The following is a 24,736-nucleotide window of genomic DNA, read 5'->3' as shown; positions in this document are numbered from 1 at the left end:
GCAGATTTAAAAGACATCTTTGAAAAAAAAGAGAAAGAACTCAAACTGTCACGCTGAGTGATTGCTTCAATGGCTAATAAAACCCCAAATAACATCAAAGACCTCTCTGTGGGACACAGTCAGATTATATGGAGAGCAAAGAGCACCGATATTAAAAGGAAAATCTCACAGATGATTACTCTAAATAAGGGGATCATAATCCACTGCAGGTCTACATTACAGTGAGATTGTGTATCATGTGCATTTAGATTACAGTCATGTAAATATGTGAGTATATTGTACCCATTTTGCTTATTAGCATACCTTTATTGTTTCATTTGTTTTATTCTGACATTCTAAATATAGTACAGTGCATGCAGTACTAGTATTTATTTATTTAATTTTGTTTATTTCTATATTCTCAGAGAAGCATAAGACATTATTATGTAGTTTGTCTGCAGATAAACTGTGTGAAATAAATGACTCTGACTGCTGGCTCTGCAAGAAATCCTGTGTGAACGAAGCAGAATTTAGTCTTTGTTAACATTCCTCTCTGTTCACTCGTGTTTATGTGTCTAAATGCACAATAAGCATTATGCTGCTATCGCCTCTTTGTTTATTGTGTTGTACAGCACAATGGGTAACTGGAGTCAAACAGTCTCGGTGTATCAAAAACAAGTTCTACTTGCGTATACTCTTGGAAATATGAGTCTTGTTTGGTCATTTTTTATAGAGATTTCTTTGAAAATGTCATTGTTGTGTGAAAGTATCGTGGGGAGTAAGACTGATTATACCTGCTGTTATGCTCCTTATTGTAAAATACATTGTCTTATTGCTGCTGCGTCAGAAAACAAAGTAATTTATTTGAGTTTATTTACTTTTTTGAAAGGAAAAGTTCTGTCCCAGAAAAAATGGTTTGAATATCCAAAAAGACAAACAAGACTAGGATTGTACAGCGACTCAAGCGGCTCGGTAAGACTCCATTAGATGTATAGCATATTAGTTTAGCGTGTTTTGAATGCTAATATTTGATCGTACTAAACACAAATTACAGCTGAGGCAGGTGTGAATGACAGTTTTGCAGGTAAGGTCATAATTCAAACTACTTAAACATTTACGAGATCACCAACACTCCACTAACTCCTCTCACACTTCCCTGACAATTGCTCTGCACTCATTTGTATCGGAGACGTTCATATCCAGACACAAGTTTAAAGAAGCCCTAAGCTCCAACTTTCTTTTTAACCTTTCAGTTCTTGTTCCTTTTGAGTTTGAATGTACTTATTGTAGACGCTTTCGACAAACGCGTCTGCCAAATGTAATGTAATGAATGTATCACATTTCATGGCAATCCGTCCGATAGCTGTCGAGATATTTCACTCAAAAGCACAAATGTGAAGCTCATTGCGCAAAAGCAGTGGCGGGCCGTGCATTTTATACCTGGGCCTTCTGTGCTGTCCTAGTTGAATAACCTAATTATGAGCCACAGCTACGGTTATTATTTGATTCTAGGGGTGCAACAATACGTATTCGTATTAAACCGTTAGGTACTTAAATTGTGGGAAATATAATGTTTTCGGTGGACTGCGCTCACGTAACAGACAACGGGCTTTGTGACCTCTCAACCTGGAACATCATAAAAACGACACGATAGAAAGTCTAACAGAAATAACGCTACTGCAGATGTAAAAACACAAAAGCACTTCACTTCTCTGCTTAAAAAAACAGCATAGACCAGCATACTTTCTATGCTGGTCTATGCTGGTTCGGTGTTGGTTTAGCTGGTCGACCAGCAAGAACTCAATAATGATGCTGGTCCACCAGCAAGAACTCAGTAATGATAATGGTCACAATTGAAATTAAATTAAAATCACAATTAATACATAAAGCCTGTAAAACCTTAATTCATGTTAGAGATTGAGTTCATGTAAAAGCAAGCAGAGAATTGATTATGTTTTTAGTCTCACCCTTCAAGAAGCAGACAGTCTTCAGAGTTTGGATGGCGTTTATGTGGCTGTCAAATGATATACAGTACAGTACAACAAGGACAGCACAGGTACAAACACATTTCTCCACATCTGTACATCCCAGCATAGCTAGAGCAGAGCTTTAAAATATCAGGTACAGTTAATGCCTAACATTTAGATCACATCGCTTATAGCCTCTTGTATAGGAGACACAGACAATAAGTGATGAGGCGTAACATTGTTCTACATGATTTACTGCATTTCATTCACAGGCCACTGGTTCAGATGAAGGCAGATCAACTTGACACTGGGATTCAGAAGCAGGAGGTATGGTGAGTTGTACAACAGAGCCATCTGCTGGTCTACAAGGGTTGTTGGTTGTTTCTGGTTATTGTACAGTGGAGACAGTATTTGACAATACACTGCTAATCAAAGTTTATGTTTCTAGCCAATCTGTATAGACCAGTGGCTTCCAGCCTTTTGGCCCTTAAAACCAGCAATGTCTTATTGTGACCCCTGGTTGCCCATTGAGTATGTCTCCTGGTTTTGAAAATGTCAACCGAAGAGAGATTTTTTTTCTGTATATAATTTCAGCGGCCTAAAATGGTTTAAAACAATTCTCTAGAAAAAAACTTGCAAATGTAAATAAAATATGAAATAAATATATAATCTTCTGTTGCAGAAATAAGCTCTTTTCGGTTTGAGTCTTGTTTGCTTGCCAGCCCTCAGATACTTCGTGCAAACCCTGGTGGAGGTCCCGACCATCAGACTTGGGACCACTGATGTAGGGTTATACTAGATTCTGTGACACAATGACATGACGTGGCTGTTTGTGTATGGAAAGTTGAAATTTAAAGAATATTACATGACAGGAAAAAGGTGCAATGCTGTCACAATAATCAACCCACTTCTATTCATGATGCATCATTCGTGTTTATTTTATCAGTATGTATGAAGGTTGCTGAATAAGTTATGTTCCTATTGCTACTTTAGCCAAAATATTAAAAAAGTATACATTTTATTGTTAAGAATAAGTCATCGTAATGTTAGCTGGCATGAAGGGAATGATTATGAGTTTACTTTTAGAGGTATGTCTCTTGATCAAATCTATGATCTTTGGTCTCACTGATGGTGATATTAAAGATGGGATATTGTGGTGCTGTGTGTACTCAGGGCTCCAGAAGAACCTCTTTGCTGTAGTTTGAATGTGCAAACCAACTGCTGTTGAGCTTTACTGAGCAACTTCAACATTACTATTACAATGTTAGCTGCTGCACTAGTCAGTAAGCCACATAAACACAGCGTTAATAGCTGTAACTTCATCCTTGCTAAGTACACTGTTGTAGGTCAGCTCAGTAATAAATAAGTACTCTTTAGCACAACAATCATGTTACCCAATAATTCCCTATTTACACATCCAGCAGATCTGGAGAAACATTAGTATTCATTTGGAGCCGTGTTTCTTTTTTTCCCTCTCCTCCTACCAACTCTCGAGGAAAATATCTGTCTCTTTAGCTGCTATATGTGCCACTAAGTTAACCCCTTACTTTGTTTGATGTTTGGTGCTGGGCAGGTAGCGTACGGTGGCCAACCAAAACAATTAAAGACATTAAATAGCTCTGTAGAGCTCAGAGAAACTGCTGAGTCTGGTATTAATAATTATCTGTGGGTTTGTCAGAATGTCCTAACCCCGGGAATCAGAACGGGCTGCACACCATGTGCTCTGTTCTTGGCTCGGGTTGACACAACCATGTGAGGCACAAAGGCTCCTTGCTGACACCCACAATCTTCACTAACTCGGCAAAATAATAATAAGAAAAAGACAATACAGGCAGAGTGCAGGGCCTCTGTAGATAGACACCACCACACACTTCTGGTGGGACAGTGATGATTGAGAGGGATTATTTTGGATCCGGATGATAGCAGCCCACAGTAGGAACCAGTAACATTTACACACTGAAGCAAAGATAAGCATCAGGGGCCTCCTCTGGTGTTTAAATTTGATTCAGCTTGTTGCTTATGTAAATTCATGCAAATACGTCTATTTTCTTAGGTGGTGGCGTTAGAAGGCGGTGACACTGTGAGCCACAGTCAGGTGTGATCTGACAAACCTGATAATTTGTTCAGTGTTGTCCCCAACCACGGAAAATATTCTGTTTTTAGTTTTTTCCCAAGCTTCACCATACATATGGATATAATAATGATGTAGAAGATCCAGCACCAGACAGTTTAAATAGTAGATACTTGTCAATAATAAAGGGTCTTTGGAGCCACCATATTGTATGTGAAGAGAAACCTAGTATACGAGTATGAAGAAAGAGTTACCTATAAAACTCTTGCATTTGTGCTCTGACTGTTAATGTAATAAAAAACAAAATGGCCACTTGACGTTGTCACATTCATGTTATATGTAGGGAAGAAGGACATCAAATTGAAACACAACTAAAGCATTTAAATGTTTAATTCTTATCAACCGTAACAAAATGACAGCACTTGATTTTCAACATCATCTGTATTGTATGATTATGTGTAGAATGAACATTTTTGATTTCATATTATGTTGGTTTTAGGTGAATTAACAGTAAAACCGTATGTCCTGCTTATGATTACACATTTCTGCAATTAATAACGTTGAGTTGGATGAGTCCCCATAAGTATAGTATTTGACACATCACAAAACTCTGTCCCATGGGGTTTTGATTAGAGATTGATAAATAAAATAAATACACTACACAAGCATCCACTAAAACGTAAGGCAATCAGTACTAAGCCACATTTTTTTGCTTGCGTCATTGGTATATTATTATGAGCTCACAGGAAATTGATTACAGTTGCAGTAGCTTGCTTCATGGACAGAACCAACAAACAGTCTGAACCACTTAATTACACTTTGCAGACTCAGTGGCTTCTCTTTAGGCTATTGGAATGATTTGAGTGGGGCATTTGCATGAAGCAGGACACCAAGCAGACACCAGATAATTGCTGCATCCATGCGTGTCTTTCAAGGTTGGACAGTTGATGTATTTGTTTATGTAAGGACAGGGGTTGGCTGAAATGAAACATTGGAGAGGTCAGCTCATTGTCTTTCTTTCTACCGCAGTCGAAAATTGATATATTTGCAGTAAAAAGAACCTCATAATTGATATATTTGCCGTGAAGAGAACCTCATAACATCTGTTACTTACTGCACAGTTTGTCTTCACAGTTGTTGGGACAGGAAGCACACGTGGGTCCAGCCTTGTAAGGTTTCCATCCCTTGAAGTTTCCTCTGTTAAAATTTTTTTGTTTTTTTAACCCAACTTCACCTGATTCAGAACTAACCTCTGATTAAATATACAGATATAAATATATAAATAGACACTTTTATTGTTCATTTTAACCCTCAAGCTCTCCCAGAAATGATAGAACAAAGTCATATGGAGGGTGAATGAGGGTCACTTACGCTCGGTAATAATGGCAGCCGTAGAAATGAATTTTGTTAGGGCACAAAGACATCCCACAGCCAACTCTGTAGGAGCTGTTCCACACCACCTGACAACAAAGATAAAACCAAAACTTAAACTTTAATATTTTACATTAATAGTAATGCATATTGCTTGTTCAAACACTGCCATGACTCATTTTTTTTCAATTTCAATAGGGCCTTCGCTGGCCCGACGTTGTCGGTCTCTCGGGCCCTATTGAAATTGTAAGGGTTTTTATTCTTCTGATTTTTAGTTGTCTGCATTGGGAGCATTTTTGGGGTACTTGCCATGCATGAAAACTCACCAAATTGTGCACACTTGTCAGGCTTGGTGGAAATGTACGTGTGATATGAGAGTTGTAATTGCGTGTTACAAAATGCCTCTCTACAAGTTGGACCGGCGACGCCTCTCGGCCAGTATGTCCGATTTACTTGACATTTGACACACATGTTCAACTCCGCTAGCTCTACAAAAAAGCCTCTCAGACCCCTAAGCTCCGCCTAGAAACATTTTCCGCCATTTTGAATTTAGTGAAAAACACATTTTAGCGAACTCCTCCTACACGCTGAGTCGGATTGCTACCAAATTTACTGTGGATTATTATTTGATCTAGATCCCCAAAAGTTATCAAAATGTTTTAGATCTCTCTTTGCGTTTACAAGATATGGACCAATTAAATTCTTAGGGGCGTAGCTTATATATCAATACACAACTTCTAAACCATTTGTCCTAAAATCACCAGATTTGCAGCATATGTGCACATCGCATCCTGTAACATACCCTGACATTTTCAGTCCAATAAACCGCCTGGGGGCGCTACAGTAATTCACCCATTTTCAGATTTTTCACGTTTTCAGCCCTTGTATTCTAACGAACTCCTCCTACAGACTTGATGCAATAAACTTCAAATTTGATGAAAAGTTATCAAATTTGTGGGTTCTCATGGAAGAACCTTGACGTGGCGTGGTGGCCATTTTGCGTCATTCGGCATGAAAAAGGAAGTTGCTATAACTCTAAAGGTGCGTTCACACCAAAAGCGTTTCACGCGTCGCGAATCGCGCCAAACGCCCCAAACGCAACGCCGGCATCGCCGGGGACTATTTGTGTTCATTCGCGTCCATCGCGTCCAACGCGCTGGACGCGCCAAAAAGGGGGCGTGGCTTATCAGCCTGAAAGCTGTTCAACTGTCCGCCATCAACCGTAGAAAAATAGCCTCTATTTCTGCTCAGTACGTGTTGTGGAAGTCCCAGATATCACGGGGAACTAAACGCCGTCATGTCTGGTTCATAACATAGTCCGGAGGAGCTCCGTGGATTTCATCGAGCTCACTGTGTCTAGCGAGCCACACGTCGGCTGTTTACTACAGCTGTATGAACACACTATAAACTAACTTGGCTGTGATTTAACGACAATAAACCGACAAAAAGGGACTCCGAAATAACTACGTAATGATGCCGATTTGTACTTGTTTTATCAATGAAGCTCGGATCGATCGGTGCTAGGCTATGCTAACATTACGATAACGTCATATAGACGTAAATACGGCAGCGTCTATTCATTGTTTGTACCATATGGTTTACACACAAACATGTCTACACATAGTTTGGTCCGGTCTCTACTGATATGAGGTATCGTAGAGCTCTGGGTGAACATAGCGGCTACAGCATTTATTTTCTGATTTAGCAACGGCAGGACTTCACTGATGACGGAGAGAGCAACTCAACGCTGATTGGCTATCGCGCTGGAGCGTCACGCGATTTTTTCGCAGAAGTTCAAATATTTCAACTTCAGCGTTTGGGGCGTTTCGGCGTTTTGACGCGTCAAACGCGACGCCCCAAACGCGTCTGTACATAGACTTTGTATGTAATCGCGCCGCGTCAAACGCGTGAAACGCTTTTGGTGTGAACACAGCTTAAGGTACATTATCCAATCTGCACAAAACTTCTTATGCATGATGCTGCTTCAAGCTTGAGCCAATTTCCATGCTAAAATGTTCACATTGTCATTGCGCCACCACTGGCAAAAGAAAACGTCACATTTTATACTTTTATTTACTCCTCCTAGCCAGTTGACCTGATCTGTCTCAAATTTAGTAAGAATAGTCTTATGACATTGATGATACGTTACCATGAAAATTGTGAGTTTTTGTTAAACGCTGTTGCCGTGGCAATGCATCATTCGCCATGAAGAAGGAAGCTGATTGTTCAGTGGCTTAGATGTTCAAAAACGTATGAAACTTTGTACATGTCTCATAGGTCATGGGAAGACAGTCTATATGGGTTTTTGGCTTGGCCGTTTTAAATTGCCTCCATAGAACCCCCTACAATATTTCAAAAGAGCAGCTCCAGCGCTACGTTTAAGGTACATGTATGAAACTATAGGAACATGTATCGCATGGAGACCTAAAGATAAGTCTCTTGGGACCATGCTCTAAACCAGGGGTGGGCAAACTTTTTGGCTCAGGGGCCACATTGAGTTTTAAAATTTGACAGACAGGCCGGGCCAGTAGCAGATGGATGGAGAGTGTTTGTGTGAACTAATATAAATTACAAGTAAAAGCCATTACCTAAAAAGTAAAGAAAACTAACATTTAATTTCAGTGGGAGCAGTGTTGTTGCTCACCCTTTTTTGCCAGTGCATCAAAGTTTGGTTGTGGCAATTCTCAGGACAGATCTGAAGTGTTCATCAGTTAACTGGAATCTGTGGCCTGATTTGTTGATGTTAATCACGCTGAACGTCTGCTCACACACGTAGGTAGAGCCAAACAACACCAGCATCCTCTGTGCCATCCTCCTAATGTTTGGAAATTTAACTTCGCTTAGTGAAGCATACAACTCATTCAGTTTAAGGGAGTTGAACTTCGTTTTAAAACTAAAACGATCTCCGTCCACACAGCGTTTCAGCATCGTTTTAGAAATGATCTCCGTCCAGACAAACACGCCTGAAAACGAATATCACGTGACTATTCACGTACACTGGGCATGCTCTCTCTCTCTCTCTCACACACATCAAATGTACTTTAAAATGAAAAATTACACGTCAAGTTTTACTAGAATATGGGTCCATAAGTGGTCAACACGTCTCTCACTCGTTTCCTCAGTTCCATTGTTGTATATATATATATAAATATATCTTCTTACAATCGCAATAATGACTGTTAATGATGTTTCAGTTTCAATAATGCTTTTTGAAATATGCTATCTCTCCAATTTCCTTTGGTGAAAGCAGTATTTGTCACACACATTTTGTACAGACAATTCACCATGAAATGAATATTTAGGAGCATTTTGAGAGCTAGAATCCACAGAAACTCATCCATCATGACTATTGGTCCTATATTTATTAGTCTTAACTACTTGTAAGCAAACAGTTTCATTAATGTCTGGATCTTTAGCTCCTAAATGATCTTCGTTGTCTCAGAGCTTTTTCACTGAAAACTGCTGCCTGCTGGGACGGAAATTGACTCCATGAGATCAGTGAGAGTGAACCAAAACAGGGGAGTTGTGAGCCGATAAACCAAAACAGTGAGCTGAAAGACGCCAAAAGACTATTGCATTACATTTGATCCATTGTTAAAATAGAATTGAATATAAAAATATAGATGAATTACAAGTAACCATCCAATAACACAGCAGCAACATTACCGTATGTTGTCATTACTGCTGTTGCCACATACTTTGTTTAGCTAAATGTTACCTGTGTGTAGTGACCAACAGCTTTGCCATTTGTGGAGCCATTGGGATACAGGTAGTGTTCCACCTCACTGTGAAAGGCATTGATGACGTCCGTCCATGAGTTAGGTGAAGACGAATAGAACAAATTCTCACCCATTACATATCCTGCTCGTTGGGGAGAAACACATGGCAGCACGATTAATGGGTTTCTGCAAACACACAGTGTTATTTCCATGTCTCAGTAGATTATTTTCTTTTAGATAAAACAGGGTTCAATAATAGGCCTATTGATGATAATCTCCTTAATGATTACACATCCTACTCCGTGTAATTTGTTATTAAAAGAAGGTATTAAGACTGCAGATAAGATGATGTTCCCAGTGACTGACAATCAATCACGAGGTCACTCAGTTCACAGGGAACCTTTACACCGAATGCACCTTTGATATATTATCTAAGGTGCTGGCATTTGTGGAGCAAGGTTAAGAGGAAACAAAGAAGAAAGAGGAAGAGTAAAGGAAGAAATAATATACCATTGAGCATGCGGGTGCTGGGTGGTCCGTGAGCCAGAATACATTTGTCGACCCAGGCCTGAGCACTGGCTGCTATCTCCTCACTATAGCTCTGTAAAAAATCAAGCGTTTCATTTAAAAACACCCACAACCAGATTGCAGAAACAGATCCATTGTCTCGCTAAGATATTGGTTTTGAAAATGGGATCATTTGTGATTTGAAAGACTGAAGAAATTTCAAAATATTTTCCACTCTAAATCTTAGAATATGAAAAAGGTTGTTGAAACGGGCTTCTCCTTTGAGACCAGCTGCTGTGCTTTTCATACAGCTCAGCTCCAACTCAGCTCCAAGATAAACATGAGACTTTTTATTTATTTTTCTTCTTCTTTTGGGCAGAAACCTTACACCTCCAGAAACACCCAACTCTTTTGAAAAGGAAATGAGACATCTTTATTCTCCTGTTGACTGAAAGATTTCCAACTGTGTACAATGCTATTGTAGTGGTCGGGTTTGGCTCTCGAATAGATTAGAAGATGTTGACATTAATCAACTGTAATGAACATAAAAATGACATTTTAGAGTGTTTATATTTATCTATGACAGACCATATAGTCAAAATGTATTTTCACATTTCAAATAGCATTTAAACATAATATGTATTGTTGGTCTAAGGTAACGAAAACACAATGATTTTTATTTTAATGTGATTATAGACAAAAGAAAACATTTATTAATATTATATTTAATTTCTGCTAAAGATCCTTATTAAATGCAACACACTGGCCCTTTAAGGTTGAGTCAGCTCCTAATCATCAAACTGTACAACCCTGATTTTGAAAAGCCACGTTAGGATTTTCAGTTATCATGCAGAAAACCACACCCACTTAAAATGTATTTCATTTTAAATGTTACCCGAGCCACTTTTATTGTGCAACTAGAAAGCAGGACTTACCATTAACAGCATGTCAGAAGCAGTAGGCTGAACATCTCTCCGGAAGGCATTGTGAACGGAAACGATCTCATTCTGAACCGCTGCGTTTTCTGGGCACATCTCTGGGCACACGTCTGGGCGCGCACACGCACACACACAGAGAGAGAGAGACACCCACACTTAAAACCACTGGGTAAATGACATATTAAAGTTATAAAATAGCCTGATATTTACTCTGGTGGCTTAATATTTATTCACCATGACTCACAAAATGTAATTACTTTGAAATAGCTTGACATAACAGAAGAACTTACAGAGAGGATTGTACCAAATCCCATAATTGTATTGGGAGACTTAAAGGCTTGGTTTCATAGTTGATGCCAAGAGAAAAGTGTCTCTGTCTGTAAAGTCAAACACATCAGATGCAGTTGACATTGTGCTTACCTGGCTGTGGACACACGATGGCACGCAGAAACGTTTGAAAAGGAGAAGAAATTGAAGTTAAGTTCTTATCAGGACATCAGGGGAGTAGTCTTTACTATTTTCAAGAAGTATTTGCACCACAATGTATTTTATATTTACTTAAAAGTAGTGCTGGGCAAGTTCACGCGTTAGTATCGCGTTAGCGCATTAATTAATTAACGACAACAATTATTTTAACATGCGTTAACGCAGTTTTTTATTTCTTATTAAGCGGACATTTTTAACACAAGAACCGGGCAGCGAGTGGTGAACATCTGTGTTTTTGTGTGCTGCTCTCCCCCCCCACCGGGTGACATGCCTGGTCCTCCTGTCTCACACACACACGCGTGTGATCGTCTCGTTACAGGATCCTCACAATATCAAATTACATATTGTGGTGTTTTTAAATAAACATATAAGCACGTGAGAACAAACTGCTCTTAACTGCAACTCTTTATTAGCTTAACATCCGCGCTGCATGTTACTGCCATGGTACAGATTCCCAGGTTCCCATGCTTCACCTACATTCCCCTGGGTCCTAAGTCCCTTCAGGTACAGCTTCTTATCACCCTCTATGTACCAACGTACATAACAAATACCACACATATTACAGTAATCAGCGTTGCATATAGTTTATATAAAGATTTTAAAGTTGTTTTGTTTGGAATATGTATAATAAGCATATAATTTTGTTATCGCTACTGAGAATTTAACAAACAGAACAAAACATGACGTAGATAGGTTTGCAGTTTTCAAGGTGTATATTTCAAATTGCATTTCTTACACACATAAAGATAAAGTTGTGAACACCGGCTGAATATCTATTATCAGAATCATTATAACTGTATTTTAACTGCTACTGTGTAAAGGGAATACTGCTGTTAAAAAATACTTTATTTGTTTAAAGTGTTTGCAAACCAAATGTTATTGCACTTTTGTTCATATAGCAGTTTTAAAGTAAAAGAACTGCTATACACTACTTTTGAATTCATTATTGAATTTAGCGCATAACAATGCGATTCATCGTGATTAAAGATTTTAATCGTTGCCCAGAACTACTTAAAAGATTGGACTCTAGCAATGGATCAAGTTTTATTGGCTCACCATTTAGTTTGCATGTGAAACCTTATTCTGCAGAGAACTCAGTGAAGCAACTTTAATACACAAAATGTCTGTTGAAAAAGTACTGAAATCTCTCAAAACCAAAACATACTTTCCAGCCTATGGAAAACACTCCGAATGCATAATGCATTGTATTACAACTACCTGAAATATGTCAATACTTCTATTTACCACATTGCAGGCAGAGTGCACTTGCTGCAGAGTCAACATGCAAATCAGGAATGCCAACATTTTCCTGGACAAAAAAGAAGATTAAAAACAAAGACCAACGACGACATTTCATATGATATTCTTGCAAAATATTCCAGAGTAATTGGATTCTTATTTTCAAGAAATTTGATCGATCAAAAAGATATAAAAAATATGACATAATATAATCAATCCAATCGAATAATCGAAAGATATTAAAAACAACGTTTAGGAAACCCAGTAAAGAGGCATACCTGTCCCTGAGTCTTCAGAAGGTGCAAGTGGGTTGGTGCTTTCCTCTCCCTCCTTTTAAAGACTCAGCTCCGTTGCTAACGCTCAGATATTACACATTCCCCTCAGGCCGCTAATGGTGCTGCAGGAACCAGGGCTTTAAATAATGTAAATTTAAAAGACTACAGAAAGTAAACATGGAATTGTTAAGCCCAAGGGTGTAGTGACAACACATGTTGGCTGAAGTTGCACTAATTGCTTGCTTTGGCACAAAAGGCAGCATATCAGAAAGGCCATGCAGACCAACACGATGGAGTACGGACAACAAAAATGTTTTATAAGTTTCTCACATTTTTCTTTTATGTGTATCGTCTGTGAGTGTATGGATGTTTGTTGCCTGTTTGCATTAGCAGCCAAGTCAGGGGTGAAATATCAGATAACAATAAATGGAGGACTTGTTGCTAAAATGTAAAGGTTATTTCGAAAATATGACTGATTAAACAAAAAAATATGACTGGGGCAGTTTTAAACAACTTTCATAAAGAAAATGAATTACATTTTTTGTTTTGTTTTTTCTGGTGCTAAACAGAGAAACAACAACCTGCGGTAAGGTCATGAAAACTTTTAAATTGTAAGTTAAGTCTTTCTAGGAAACAATCATACAGAAAATAAGATCTTTAAAGCTGCACTATCGATATTTTTTCATTTTATATCAACCTTTTAGTCTCTTTGAGCTCATTGTTTTGCTACTTTCTTGTTTTGTTTCACTATTACTTGATGTTGGTTAAAGACAGCACGTTCTAGTGTTTTGGATAGAAAGGGCCTGCCCTGTAATAAAGACCTTAAAGTATCTCCTGATTCCTTTCACTTTCAACTTCGTATGACTTAACAAAATACTTGACTGACATGTTCAACACAGTATCACAACATTCTTTTTCCATCTGTCCATCAATTTCTCCAGGCAACAAAAGGTCAAGTGTTTTTCCGATGTCCACAGCAAGTAAGTAATAGCTTTTACACTGAGGGATTTGTGTATAATAGCTTCATCAAAAAATCTGAAGTCGGTCTCTAAGAGCACAGAGCAATAGATTGTAAACCTTTATTAGGACGCGATTTGCCAGCAGGTGCATCTTTTCACTTAATCCCGTGCACCCCATTACCGGTCTGGCGGACCCAATAATTTCAACCGGTCAGTTCCACTTGGTTACATGAGGAGGAAGTGAGTAAAACAAAGTAATGTCTAATAAGAACTGTGTAATATCCAGGTCAGCATCGTTCCGTTGAAAACACGATTAAAAGACGTCTATGGTCTCCGGTGAAGAGACGTTCAAAACTGGTTTAAAAGTCAATATGTTTTTCTAATATTTGTTTTACAGATGTCCACGTTGAAAATATGGCAGATCTTCTGAAACCGGCTCCTGTTTGGCTTTGACAACTACATTTAAATCAGGAAAGAGAGATGGTTGTATATAAAGAACATTGTTTATATTTATATTGTGCTTAATAAATACAAATGAACTGTTGCCTGTGTCACTTGGTCTTTTGTCCTGTAAGTGGAAACTGATGATGTGTTACTATGACTAAGTATTTAGTTACTACATATTGATCTGAGAGCATTTCGACGTTTAAATCACGGTTAAAACACGGGTGACGTTCAAAACACGTTTAAAAGTGGTTCAAAAGTGAAAGCTTTTTAGCCGACTATTTGCAGACGTTGATTAAACGTTCACGGTTAGACCAGATTTCAACGGGATGTGCAATACTGGCTTTCAATTGATAAATGTGGATGTAGTTTCTTAGTAAGCCTCTAAAATGATGATATACTATTATTAGCACAATGTAGAGGACAAAAAATTGTAGTATTGCAAATCCCGTTGAAATCTGGTCTGAGCGTGAACGTTTAATCAACGTCTATAAATAGTCGGCGAAAAAAAAATATCTGTCAACCAAAGAAGTGGAAATAAAATTGATATGGCATGGACTCATGGAGCCATTCTAAACAGGTGAGCATTACTGAGAGTTGAAACTGCTTAAGTGACACTATGCGTTTTCTTATTCACAGACTTTTCACCGACAAACGAATGGCCACTTTCAACATGAAAGGAGGTGGTCAGAAGAACAATAGTGCCTTCAGGGAAACTGAACTGTGCTCTGTGGTTAAGGGTAATATATTTTCTAATACGCAAAATACATTCAATGAATGGTTGTACAGTCAAAGTCTCTCCTTTCATGATCTACTATATTCAATAATGCTATTTTCCTAATGTTATAGAGGCTGTCATACGGTCCCAGTGCCACAGAGTCAGAAATTGACAGAGACATGGCAGACCATTTTTAGCAGGCTGCTGGAAGGTCTGGTGGGAGTGGCTTTTAAAAATAAAAGAAACATAAAGGTACTATGTTTACACTACACTGACTGTTTATTGAGAAAAAAAGTTGTTTTTCAAGACAGGACAGGTGGTAGCTAGCTTATTTCAGCAGAATATTATTTTATACACTGTTTTATTTCCATAGTTGTTCATCTTTCCTATTTTATTGTGCTTTTATTTAATAAACATACTTCATGTTATATTGATATTGTTCATTAATGAATCAAAATGTTAATATATTATGATTCTTTTCCTTTACATTTTTTTATTTCTGCTCCATTTTATTTTGCTTTTATTTCATGAACATACTTCATGTTATATATATATTGTTTATTAATAAATCAAAATATATCGAGAGCATTGTGTTTTTCTTGTCCTTTAAGTGGAAAATGTTAATGTATTAGGACTAAGTATGTAACTCGTAATGTGCTGTGGGTTGTCTAGTTGTCATCCAATACCCAGAAGTACTGTAAGCATTTCGGCGTTGAAAACACGTTTAAAATACGGTGACGTTGAAAACACGGTTAAAAGTGGTTTCGCAGACTATTTGAAGACGTTGATTAAACGTTCACAGTTAGACCAGAATTCAACGGGATTTGCAATACTCTTTCAACTGATAAATGTGGGTGTGGCTTCTTAGTAAGCCTCTAAAATGATGATATACTATTATCACAATGTAGAGGACGAACAATTTTAGTATTGCAAATCCCGTTGAAATCTGGTCTAAATGTGAATGTTCAATCAATGTCTATAAATAGTTGGCGAAAAAAGGTTCACTTTTGAACCAATTCTGAACGTCTTTTCAATGGTGGGCGTAGACGTCTTTTCAACGGAAAAATGCTCGCCGGGTTGGCTCTCCATCTTTACAACTCCTCTCATACTATTCGTCCTGTTTCAGTTGTCCCACAGCGGGACGTTCAGCAGCGTGAGCTTTGTGTCCGTTTTATTAGCTGTGTCGAGTTTCCACCAAGTTACAGAACATTAAACGCACCTAATTTGGACATATTAGATGAGTACAATTTGACAATGGCATCATGTAAATGTCATCTTCCTATGTGTGCATGTTTGTTTCACTTTTTGGCATGCTGTATTTTATCTATAGTGTCTAAAGCTACAGCATGTTGGCAATTACACTGTGGGTTACCATTAGTGTCATTCAAGCCTCAGCCCCAGGACGGCTTCAGCATCGACCTTATTGTCCGATATCGCACAGTCTCCATTCGAGACCGACACTTCGCAATGCATCCGGCCAGCGTCTCCGTCGCTGTGCACGGCCGTGTCCCCAAGATTCATTGGAGGCAGGTGGAAAAGAGAAAAGCAGACGACCGTTTTCTGTCTGTGCTGCTGTGCACTGAGCCGAGCTAGTGAGCTAACTAGCACAACGCAAAGTCCAGTCAATACAACCCTGGTTGTTTATGGAAGCCCATTTCCGCCAAACAAAAAGTTACGTTTTTTTTTTTGTAATTTAAAAACAAAACCAAAAAAAAAATTACAACAAATAAGATGCTGTAACCATGACTCAAATGTTTCCAGTTGCTGTTTAATGAAGGTGGCCCCCTCAGCCACATCGGTTTTATTCTTTCTACTGCTTCTTGCTTAAAATCCTTTCAAGGGTGTGTTTGCGGATTACAATCCATGTGAAGTATTTCATGTGTTGTAAAGCCACGTTTAAAGTAGTCTTCAATGTACTCACAATACATATGTCGGTAACCTGCCAAAGAGCTGTTGTGTTAAAGTATCTCATAATTTATTTCTTTTCTTGTAAATTAAAGTAATTAAAGTAACTGAGACAAAACAGGCAGAGTTGTTAATCAAACCTTATTATTTTTTTCACAGACAGGCTAGAAATGATCCCCTTTTAAGTCCTTTTTAACAACCTATATGTGACCAAAAAATAATCTTTCTTGGAGATGATCCAGAGCTTTAAAATATCAGTCACAGTTAATGCCTAACATTTAGATCACATCGCTTATAGCCTCTTGTATAGGAGACACAGAGAGTAAGTGATGAGGCGTAACATTGTTCTACATGATTTAATGCATTTCATTCACAGGCCACTGGTTCAGATGAAGGCAGATCAACTTGACACTGGGATTCAGAAGCAGGAGGTATGGTGAGTTGTACAACAGAGCCATCTGCTGGTCTACAAGGGTTGTTGGTTGTTTCTGGTTATTGTACAATGGAGACAGTATTTGACAATACACTGCTAATCAAAGTTTATGTTTATAGCCAATCTGTATAGACCAGTGGCTTCCAGCCTTTTGGCCCTTAAAACCAGCAATTCTTCTTGCAAGCCCTCAGATACTTCGTGCAAACCCTGGCGGAGGTCCCGACCCTCAGGCTTGGGACCACTGATGTAGGGTTATACTAGATTCTGTGACACAATGGCATGACGCGGCTGTTTGTGTATGGAAAGTTGAAATTTAAAGAATATTACATGACAGGAAAAAGGTGCAATGCTGTCACAATAATCAACCCACTTCTATTCATGATGCATAATTCGTGTTTATTTTATCAGTATGTATGAAGTCAACTAAGTTTTCCCCTTACTTTGTTTGCCGTTTGGTGCTGAGCAGGTAGCGTACAGTGGGTTTATCAAAGCGTTGTCACCAAAAACAGCTGTCTGTTGCAGCTGGAAACAACACTGATGAGAGCGGTGATGGCGAGCCAACCAAAACAATTAAAGACATTAAATAGCTCTGTAGAGCTCAGAGAAACTGCTGAGTCTGGTATTAATAATTATCTGTGGGTTTGTCCAAATGTCCTAACCCCGGGAATCAGAACGGGCTGCACACCATGTGCTCTGTTCTTGGCTCGGGTTGACACAACCATGTGAGGCACAAAGGCTCCTTGCTGACACCCACAATCTTCACTAACTCAGCAAAATAATAATAAGAAAAAGACAATACAGGCAGAGGGCAGGGCCTCTGTAGATAGACACCACCACACACTTCTGGTGGGACAGTGATGATTGAGAGGGATTATTTTGGATCTGGATGATAGCAGCCCACAGTAGGAACCAGTAACATTTACACACTGAAGCAAAGATGAGCATCAGGGGCCTCCTCTGGTGTTTAAAGTTGATTCAGCTTGTGTTTTGGCAAAATGACGAAGAAAGACGGCAAATTGATGTTGCAACCCAGCGGGAAGTGTTTTAATAAGCACAAGCCAACATTCAACAAATCCAATGTATTACTTTTCACAGCTTACTCTTATAGTCAAAATTCATCCCCCTTAAGTCACTTTCCACCAATCAAACCAGTCGGTTGAACCACAAACAAAGCACATCTGGTCTCTTCACTATGTCATGCTCTCATGTCTTCATCTGGGTCAAGATAACCTTTTGGCAGAACACACGATTCGTGTACGGGAAATGTTTTGATACAAATTGGAGTGATAGATTACAATTTGTCTGGTGCGCCTTAATCACTTCATAAAAATGTTTTTATGAAACCAAATGTGTTCAACACAAGTTATATAAACTATTTTCTTATGAAACCAAATGTGTTCATTTCAATCCTATGTTATATGATGATTTTCTTCAACACTTTTTGCTTATGTAAATTCATGCAAATACGTCTATTTTCTTAGGTGGTGGCGTTAGAAGGCGGTGACACTGTGAGCCACAGTCAGGTGCGATCTGACAAACCTGATCATTTGTTCAGTGTTGTCCCCAACCACGGTAAATATTCTGTTTTTAGTTTTTTCCCAAGCTTCACCATACATACGGATATAATAATGATGTAGAAGATCCAGCACCAGACAGTTTAAATAGTAGATACTTGTAGGTAATAAAGGGTCTTTGGAGCCACCATATTGTACAGTATATGTGAAGTGAAACATAGTATACGAGTATGAAGAAAGAGTTACTAATAAAACTCTTGCAGTTGTGCTCTGACTGTTAATGTAGTAAAAAACAAAATGGCCACTTGACGTTGTCACATTCATGTTATATGGAGGGAAGAAGGACATCAAATTTAAACACAACTAAAGCATTTAAATGTTTAATTCTTATCAACCGTAACAAAATGACAGCACTTGATTTTCAACATCATCTGTATCGTATGATTATGTGTAGAATGAACATTTTTGATTTCATATCATGTTGGTTTTAGGTGAATTAACAGTAAAACCGTATTTCTTACTTTAGCTTACACATGTCTGCAATTAATATCATTGAGTTGGATGAGTCCCCCTAAGTATAGTATATGACACATCACACAACTCTGTCCCATGGGGTTTTGATTAGAGATTGATATATAAAAACACTCCCACTTGCATCCACTAAAACTTAAAGCAATCAGTACTAAGCCACATTTTTTTGCTTGCGTCATTGGTATATTATTATAAGCGAAATTGATTACAGTTGCAGTAGCTTGCTTCATGGACAGAACCAACAAACAGTCTGAACCACTTAATTACACTTTGCAGACTCAGTGGCTTCTCTTTAGGCTATTGGAATGATTTGAGTGGGGCATTTGCATGAAGCAGGACACAAACCAGCCACCAGAAAATTGCGGCATCCAGTCTTCGCTTTCAAGATTGGACATCCGTAGTATTTGTTTATGTAAGGACAGGGGTTGGCTGAAACAAAACATTGGAGAGGTCAGCTCATTGTCTGTCTTTCTGATATATTTGCCGTAAAAAGAACCTCATAACATCTGTTACTTACTGCACAGTTTGTCGTCACAGTTATTGGGACAGGAAGCACACGGGGGTCCAGCCTTGTAAGGCGCAATTCCCTTGAAGTTTCCTCTGTTAAACAAATTAGAGACGTCTCAGTTTTTTTAACCTAACTTCACCTGACTCAGAACTAACCTCTGATTAAATATACAGTTTAAATATATGAATAGACATTTTTATTGTTCATTTTTAACCCTCACCAACGTCAAGCTCTCCCAGAAATGATACAACAAAGTCTAATGGAGGGTGAATGAGGGTCACTTACGCTCGGAAATAATGGCAGCTGTAGTAATAGATGTTGTTAGGGCACAAAGAAAACCCACAGCCAACTTTGTAGGAGCTGTTCCACACCACCTGACAACAAAGATAAAACCAAAACTTAAACTTTAATACTTTAATATGAATGCATATTGCTTGTTCAAACACTGCCATGACTCATTTATGTTTTGTTTATTTATTTTTTCTTAACTACTTGTAAGCAAACAGTTTCTTTAATGTCTGGATCTGTAGCTCCTAAATGATCTTCGTTGTCTCAGAGCTTTTTCACTGAAAACTGCTGCCTGCTGGGACGGAAATCGACTCCATGAGATCAGTGAGAGTGAACCAAAACAGGGGAGTTGTGGGCCGACAAACCAAAACAGTGAGCTGAAAGACGCCAAAAGACTATTGCATTACATTTGATCCATTGTTAAAATAGAATTGGATATAAACATATAGATGAATTAAAAGTAACCATCCAATAACACAGCAGCAACATTACCGTATGTTGTCATTACTGCTGTTGCCACATACTTTGTTTAGCTAAATGTTACCTGTGTGTAGTGACCAACAGCTTCGCCATTTGTGGAGCCATTGGGATACAGGTAGTGTGCCCCCTCACTGTGAAAGGTATTGATGATGTCCGTCCATGATTTATTTTTAGACGAATAGAACAGATTCTCACCCATTTCATATCCTGCACGTTGGGGAGAAACACATGGCAGCACAATTAATGGGTTTCTGCAAACACACAGTGTTATTTCCACGTATCAGTTGATTATTTTCTTTATGATAAAACAGGGTTCATTAATAGGCCTATTGATGATAATCTCCTTAATGATTACATATCCTACTCCGTGTAATTTGTTATTAAAAGAAGGTATTAAGACTGCAGATAAGATGATGTTCCCAGTGACTGACAATCAATCACGAGGTCACTCAGTTCACAGGGAACCTTTACACCGAATGCACCTTTGATGTATTATCTAAGGTGCTGGCATTTGTGGAGCAAGGTTATTAAGAGGAAACAAAGAAGAAAGAGGAAGAGTAAAGGAAGAAATAATATACCATTGAGCATGTGGTTGCTGGGTTCTCCGTGAGCCAGCTTACATTTGTCGACCCAGGCCTGAGCACTGGCTGCTACCTCCTCACTATAGCTCTGTAAAAAATCAAGCGTCTCATTTCAAAACACCCACAACCAGATTGCAGAAACAGATCCATTGTCTCGCTAAGATATTGGTTGAAAATGGGATCATTTGTGATTTGAAAGACTGAAGAAATTTCTAAATATTTTCCACTCTAAATCTTAGAATATGAAAAAGGTTGTTGAAACGGGCTTCTCCTTTGAGACCAGCTGCTGTGCTTTTCATACAGCCCAAAGCAAAAACTCAGCTCCAAGATAAACTTTTTATTTATTTTTCTTCTTCTTTTGGGTAGAAACCTTACACTTCCAGAAACACCCAACTCTTTTGAAAAGGAAATGAGACATCTTTATTCTCCTGTTGACTGAAAGATTTCCAACTGTGTACAATGTTATTGTAGTGGTCGGGTTTGGCTCCCGAATAGATTAGAAGATGTTGACATTACTCAACTGTAATGAACATAAAAATGACATTTTAGAGTGTTTATATTTATCTATGACAGACCATATAGTCAAAATGTATTTTCACATTTCAAATAGCATTTATACATAATATGTATTGTTGGTCTAAGGTAACGAAAACACAATGATTTTTATTTTAAGGTAATTATAGACAAAAGAAAACATTTATTAATATTATATTTAATTTCTGCTAAAGATCCTCATTAAATGCAACACACTGGCCCTTTAAGGTCGAGTCAGCTCCTAATCATCAAACTGTACAACCCTGATTTGGAAAAGCCACGTTAGGATTTTATGATTTTCAGGCGTCGTGCAGATGACCACACCCACTTAAAATGTGTTTCATTTTAAATATTACCCGAGCTACTTTTATTGTGCAAGTAGAAAGCAGGACTGACCATTAACAGCATGTCAGAAGCAGTAGGCTGGACCGCTCTCCGGAAGGCATTGTGAACGGCAACAATCTCAGTCTGAACCGCTGCATTTGATGGGCACATGTCTGCACACACACACACACACACAGACACACACACACACACACACACACACACACACACACACACACACTTAAAACAACTGGGTAAACAACATATTAAAGTTATAAAATAGGTTGATATTTACTCTGGTGGCTCAATATTTATTCGCTATGACTCACAAACATATCCAGGTTTAATTACTCTGAAATAGCTTGACATAACAGAAGAACTTACAGAGAGGATTGTACCAAATCCCATAATTTTATTGGGAGACCTATAGGCTTGGTTTCATAGTTAATGCTAAAAAAAAAAGTGTCTCTGTCTGTAAAGTCAAACACGTCAGATGTAGTTAACATTGTGCTTACCTGGCTGTGGACACACGATGGCACGCAGAAACGTTTGAAAAGGAGAAGAAATTAAAGTTAAGTTCTTATCAGGACATCAGGGGAGTAGTCTTTACTATTTTCAAGAAGTATTTGCACCACAATGTATTTTATATTTACTTAAAAGTTGGGCTAGGCAAGTTAACGCATTCATTAATTAACGCCGACAATTATTCTAACGCGCGTTAACGCAGTTTTTTATTTATTATTAAGCGGACATTTTTAACACAAGAACCGGGCAGCGAGTGGTGAACATCTGTGTTTTTGTGTGCTGCTTTCCCCCACTGGGTGACACGCCCGGTCTCTCCTGTCTCTCTGTGTGCTATCGTCTCGTTACAGGATCCTCACAATATCAAAATACATATTGTGGTGTTTTAAAACAAACATATAAGCACGTCAGAACAAACTGCTCTTAACTGCAATGCTTTATTAGCTTAACTTCCACAACTTGCAGCCACGGTACAGACTCCCTCCAGGTTCCCATGCTTCACCTACATTCCCCTGGGTCCTAAGTCCCTCCAAGTACAGCTTCTTATCACCCTCTATGTACCAACGTACATAACAAATACCACACAATAATAATAATAATAAGTAATCAGCGTTGCATATCGTTTATATAAAGTTTTTAAAGTTGTTTTGTTTGGAATATGTATAATAGGAATATAATTTAGTTATCGCTATTGAGAATTTAACAAACAGAACAAAAAAAAGAACAAAACATGACGTAGATAGGTTTGCAGTTTTCAAGGTGTATATTTCAAATTGCATCTCTTACACACATAAAGATAAAGCTGTGAACACCGGCTGAATATCTATTGTCAGAATCATTATAACTGTATTTTAACTGCTACTGTGTAAAGGGAATACTGCTGTTAAAAAGCACCTTATTTGTTTAAAGTGTTTGCAAACCAAATGTTATTGCACTTTTGTTCATATACTTTTATTTTAAAAGTACTGCTATACACTACTTTTGAATTCATTATTGAATTTTGCGCGAAAAATCATGCGATTAATCGCGATTAAAGATTTTAATCGTTGCCCAGCACTACTTAAAAGTTAAGGCAAAAACACTAATCGTAAAACAAGGTTCTTTCACAGTGTTTCAAAAGTTATTCCTGCTACACGCACTGCTGGCTATGTGATATTTATCATTGGAATAGTGTCATTTAATTTTATATTATTGTAAATGCTAGTGTTTTTTAAATTAACACAAAACCATTAGTGAGATCATTTGCTTCCTGAAAATATATGAATTCCAGCAGAAAACGTCTCCGTACCAGTCCAGTGTGACCAAATCAATAATAAATATTGGAATTTTTAGACTCTAAAATATATATATTGATATTAGAAGAAGGTCAAATCATGAATTATTGAATATTATTATAATTGCCGATGCCAAGATTGGACTCTAGCAATGGATCAAGTTTTATTGGCTCACCATTTAGTTTGCATGTGAAACCTTATTCTGCAGAGAACTCAGTGAAGCAACTTTAATACACAAAATGTCTGTTGAAAATGTACTGAAATCTCTCAAAACCAAAACATACTTTCCAGCCTATGGAAAACACTCCGAATGCATAATGCATTGTATTACAACTACCTGTAATAGGTCAATACTTCTACTTACCACATTGCAGGCAGAGTGCACTTGCTGCAGAGTCAACATGCAAATCAGGAATGCCAACATTTTCCTGGACAAAAAAGAAGATGAAAAACAAAGACTTTTATATGATATTCTGGCAAAAATGTTCCAGAGTAATTGGATTCTTATTTTCAAGAAATTTGATTCATCAAAACGATATGAAAGATATGATCTAATCAATCCAATGGTATCATCAAATAATCAAAAAATACTAAAAACAACGTTTAGGAAACCCAGTAAGGAGGTATACCTGCCCCTGAGTCTTCAGAAGGTTCAAGTGGGTTGGTGCTTTCCTCTCCGTCCTTTTAAAGACTCAGCTCCGTTGCTAACTCTCAGATATTATTAAACAGTCCCCTCAGGCCGCTAATGATGCAGCAGAAACCAGGGCTTTAAATAATGCACACATTTTTCAGTGGCGGCTGGCTTATAGAGGGCCGTAGGGCGTGGCCCCACCTTGAGCGCTCCTCCTTGAGCAACAAAAAATTAATATCAAACTGATTTGAAATCAAACTGATGCTCAGCAAGCTGTCTATCTAGCCAGTCTATGATTTTAAAATGTCACTTATCAATGAGGTTGAGATTTGAATAGCTCAAAAATGTTTCTTTACTCGTGCTGGGCAACGATTAAAATCTTTAATCGCGATTAATCGCATGATTTTTCTGCAATTAATCGCATTGTTAAGCGCAAAATTCAATAATGAATTCAAAAGTAGTGTATAGCAGTACTTTTATTTTAAAACTGCTTTATGAACAAAAGTGCAATAACATTTGGTTTGCAAACACTTTAAAC

General features: G+C 38.1%; 2 protein-coding genes across 3 annotated transcripts; both read right to left on the bottom strand.

The window, feature by feature from the left end:
- Positions 1-4,855: 4,855 nt before the first annotated feature.
- On the bottom strand, positions 4,856-10,648 carry LOC306699724 (cysteine-rich venom protein DIS2-like; the record flags this gene model as incomplete). The annotated part of the gene is made up of 6 exons (XM_079164445.1): positions 4,856-4,995; positions 5,132-5,214; positions 5,389-5,477; positions 9,107-9,249; positions 9,618-9,708; positions 10,550-10,648. The coding sequence occupies 6 exons, from the start codon at positions 10,646-10,648 to the stop codon at positions 4,859-4,861; spliced, it is 642 nt and encodes a 213-aa protein (XP_079020571.1). The 3' UTR covers positions 4,856-4,858.
- Positions 10,649-18,027: 7,379 nt separating this feature from the next.
- LOC306699301 (cysteine-rich venom protein-like) lies at positions 18,028-24,352 on the bottom strand. Of its 2 annotated transcripts, none has more exons than XM_079163873.1 (8): positions 24,197-24,352; positions 23,928-23,995; positions 21,844-21,944; positions 20,911-21,001; positions 20,397-20,539; positions 19,850-19,938; positions 19,574-19,656; positions 18,028-19,485 (listed from the first exon to the last, which is right to left on the bottom strand). In XM_079163873.1, the coding sequence occupies exons 2-8, from the start codon at positions 23,989-23,991 to the stop codon at positions 19,349-19,351; spliced, it is 708 nt and encodes a 235-aa protein (XP_079019999.1). In that variant the 5' UTR covers positions 23,992-23,995; positions 24,197-24,352; the 3' UTR covers positions 18,028-19,348. The 2 variants fall into 2 exon arrangements, with proteins under 2 accessions (XP_079019999.1, XP_079020000.1); XM_079163874.1 differs by having other exon boundaries at positions 24,201-24,300.
- Positions 24,353-24,736: the final 384 nt, after the last annotated feature.

This window comes from Pholis gunnellus (genome assembly GCF_910591455.1).
Source record: "Pholis gunnellus genome assembly, chromosome: 8".
In the NCBI taxonomy this organism is placed as follows: domain Eukaryota; kingdom Metazoa; phylum Chordata; class Actinopteri; order Perciformes; family Pholidae; genus Pholis; species Pholis gunnellus.
This window is presented reverse-complemented; position numbering and strand designations above follow the sequence as displayed.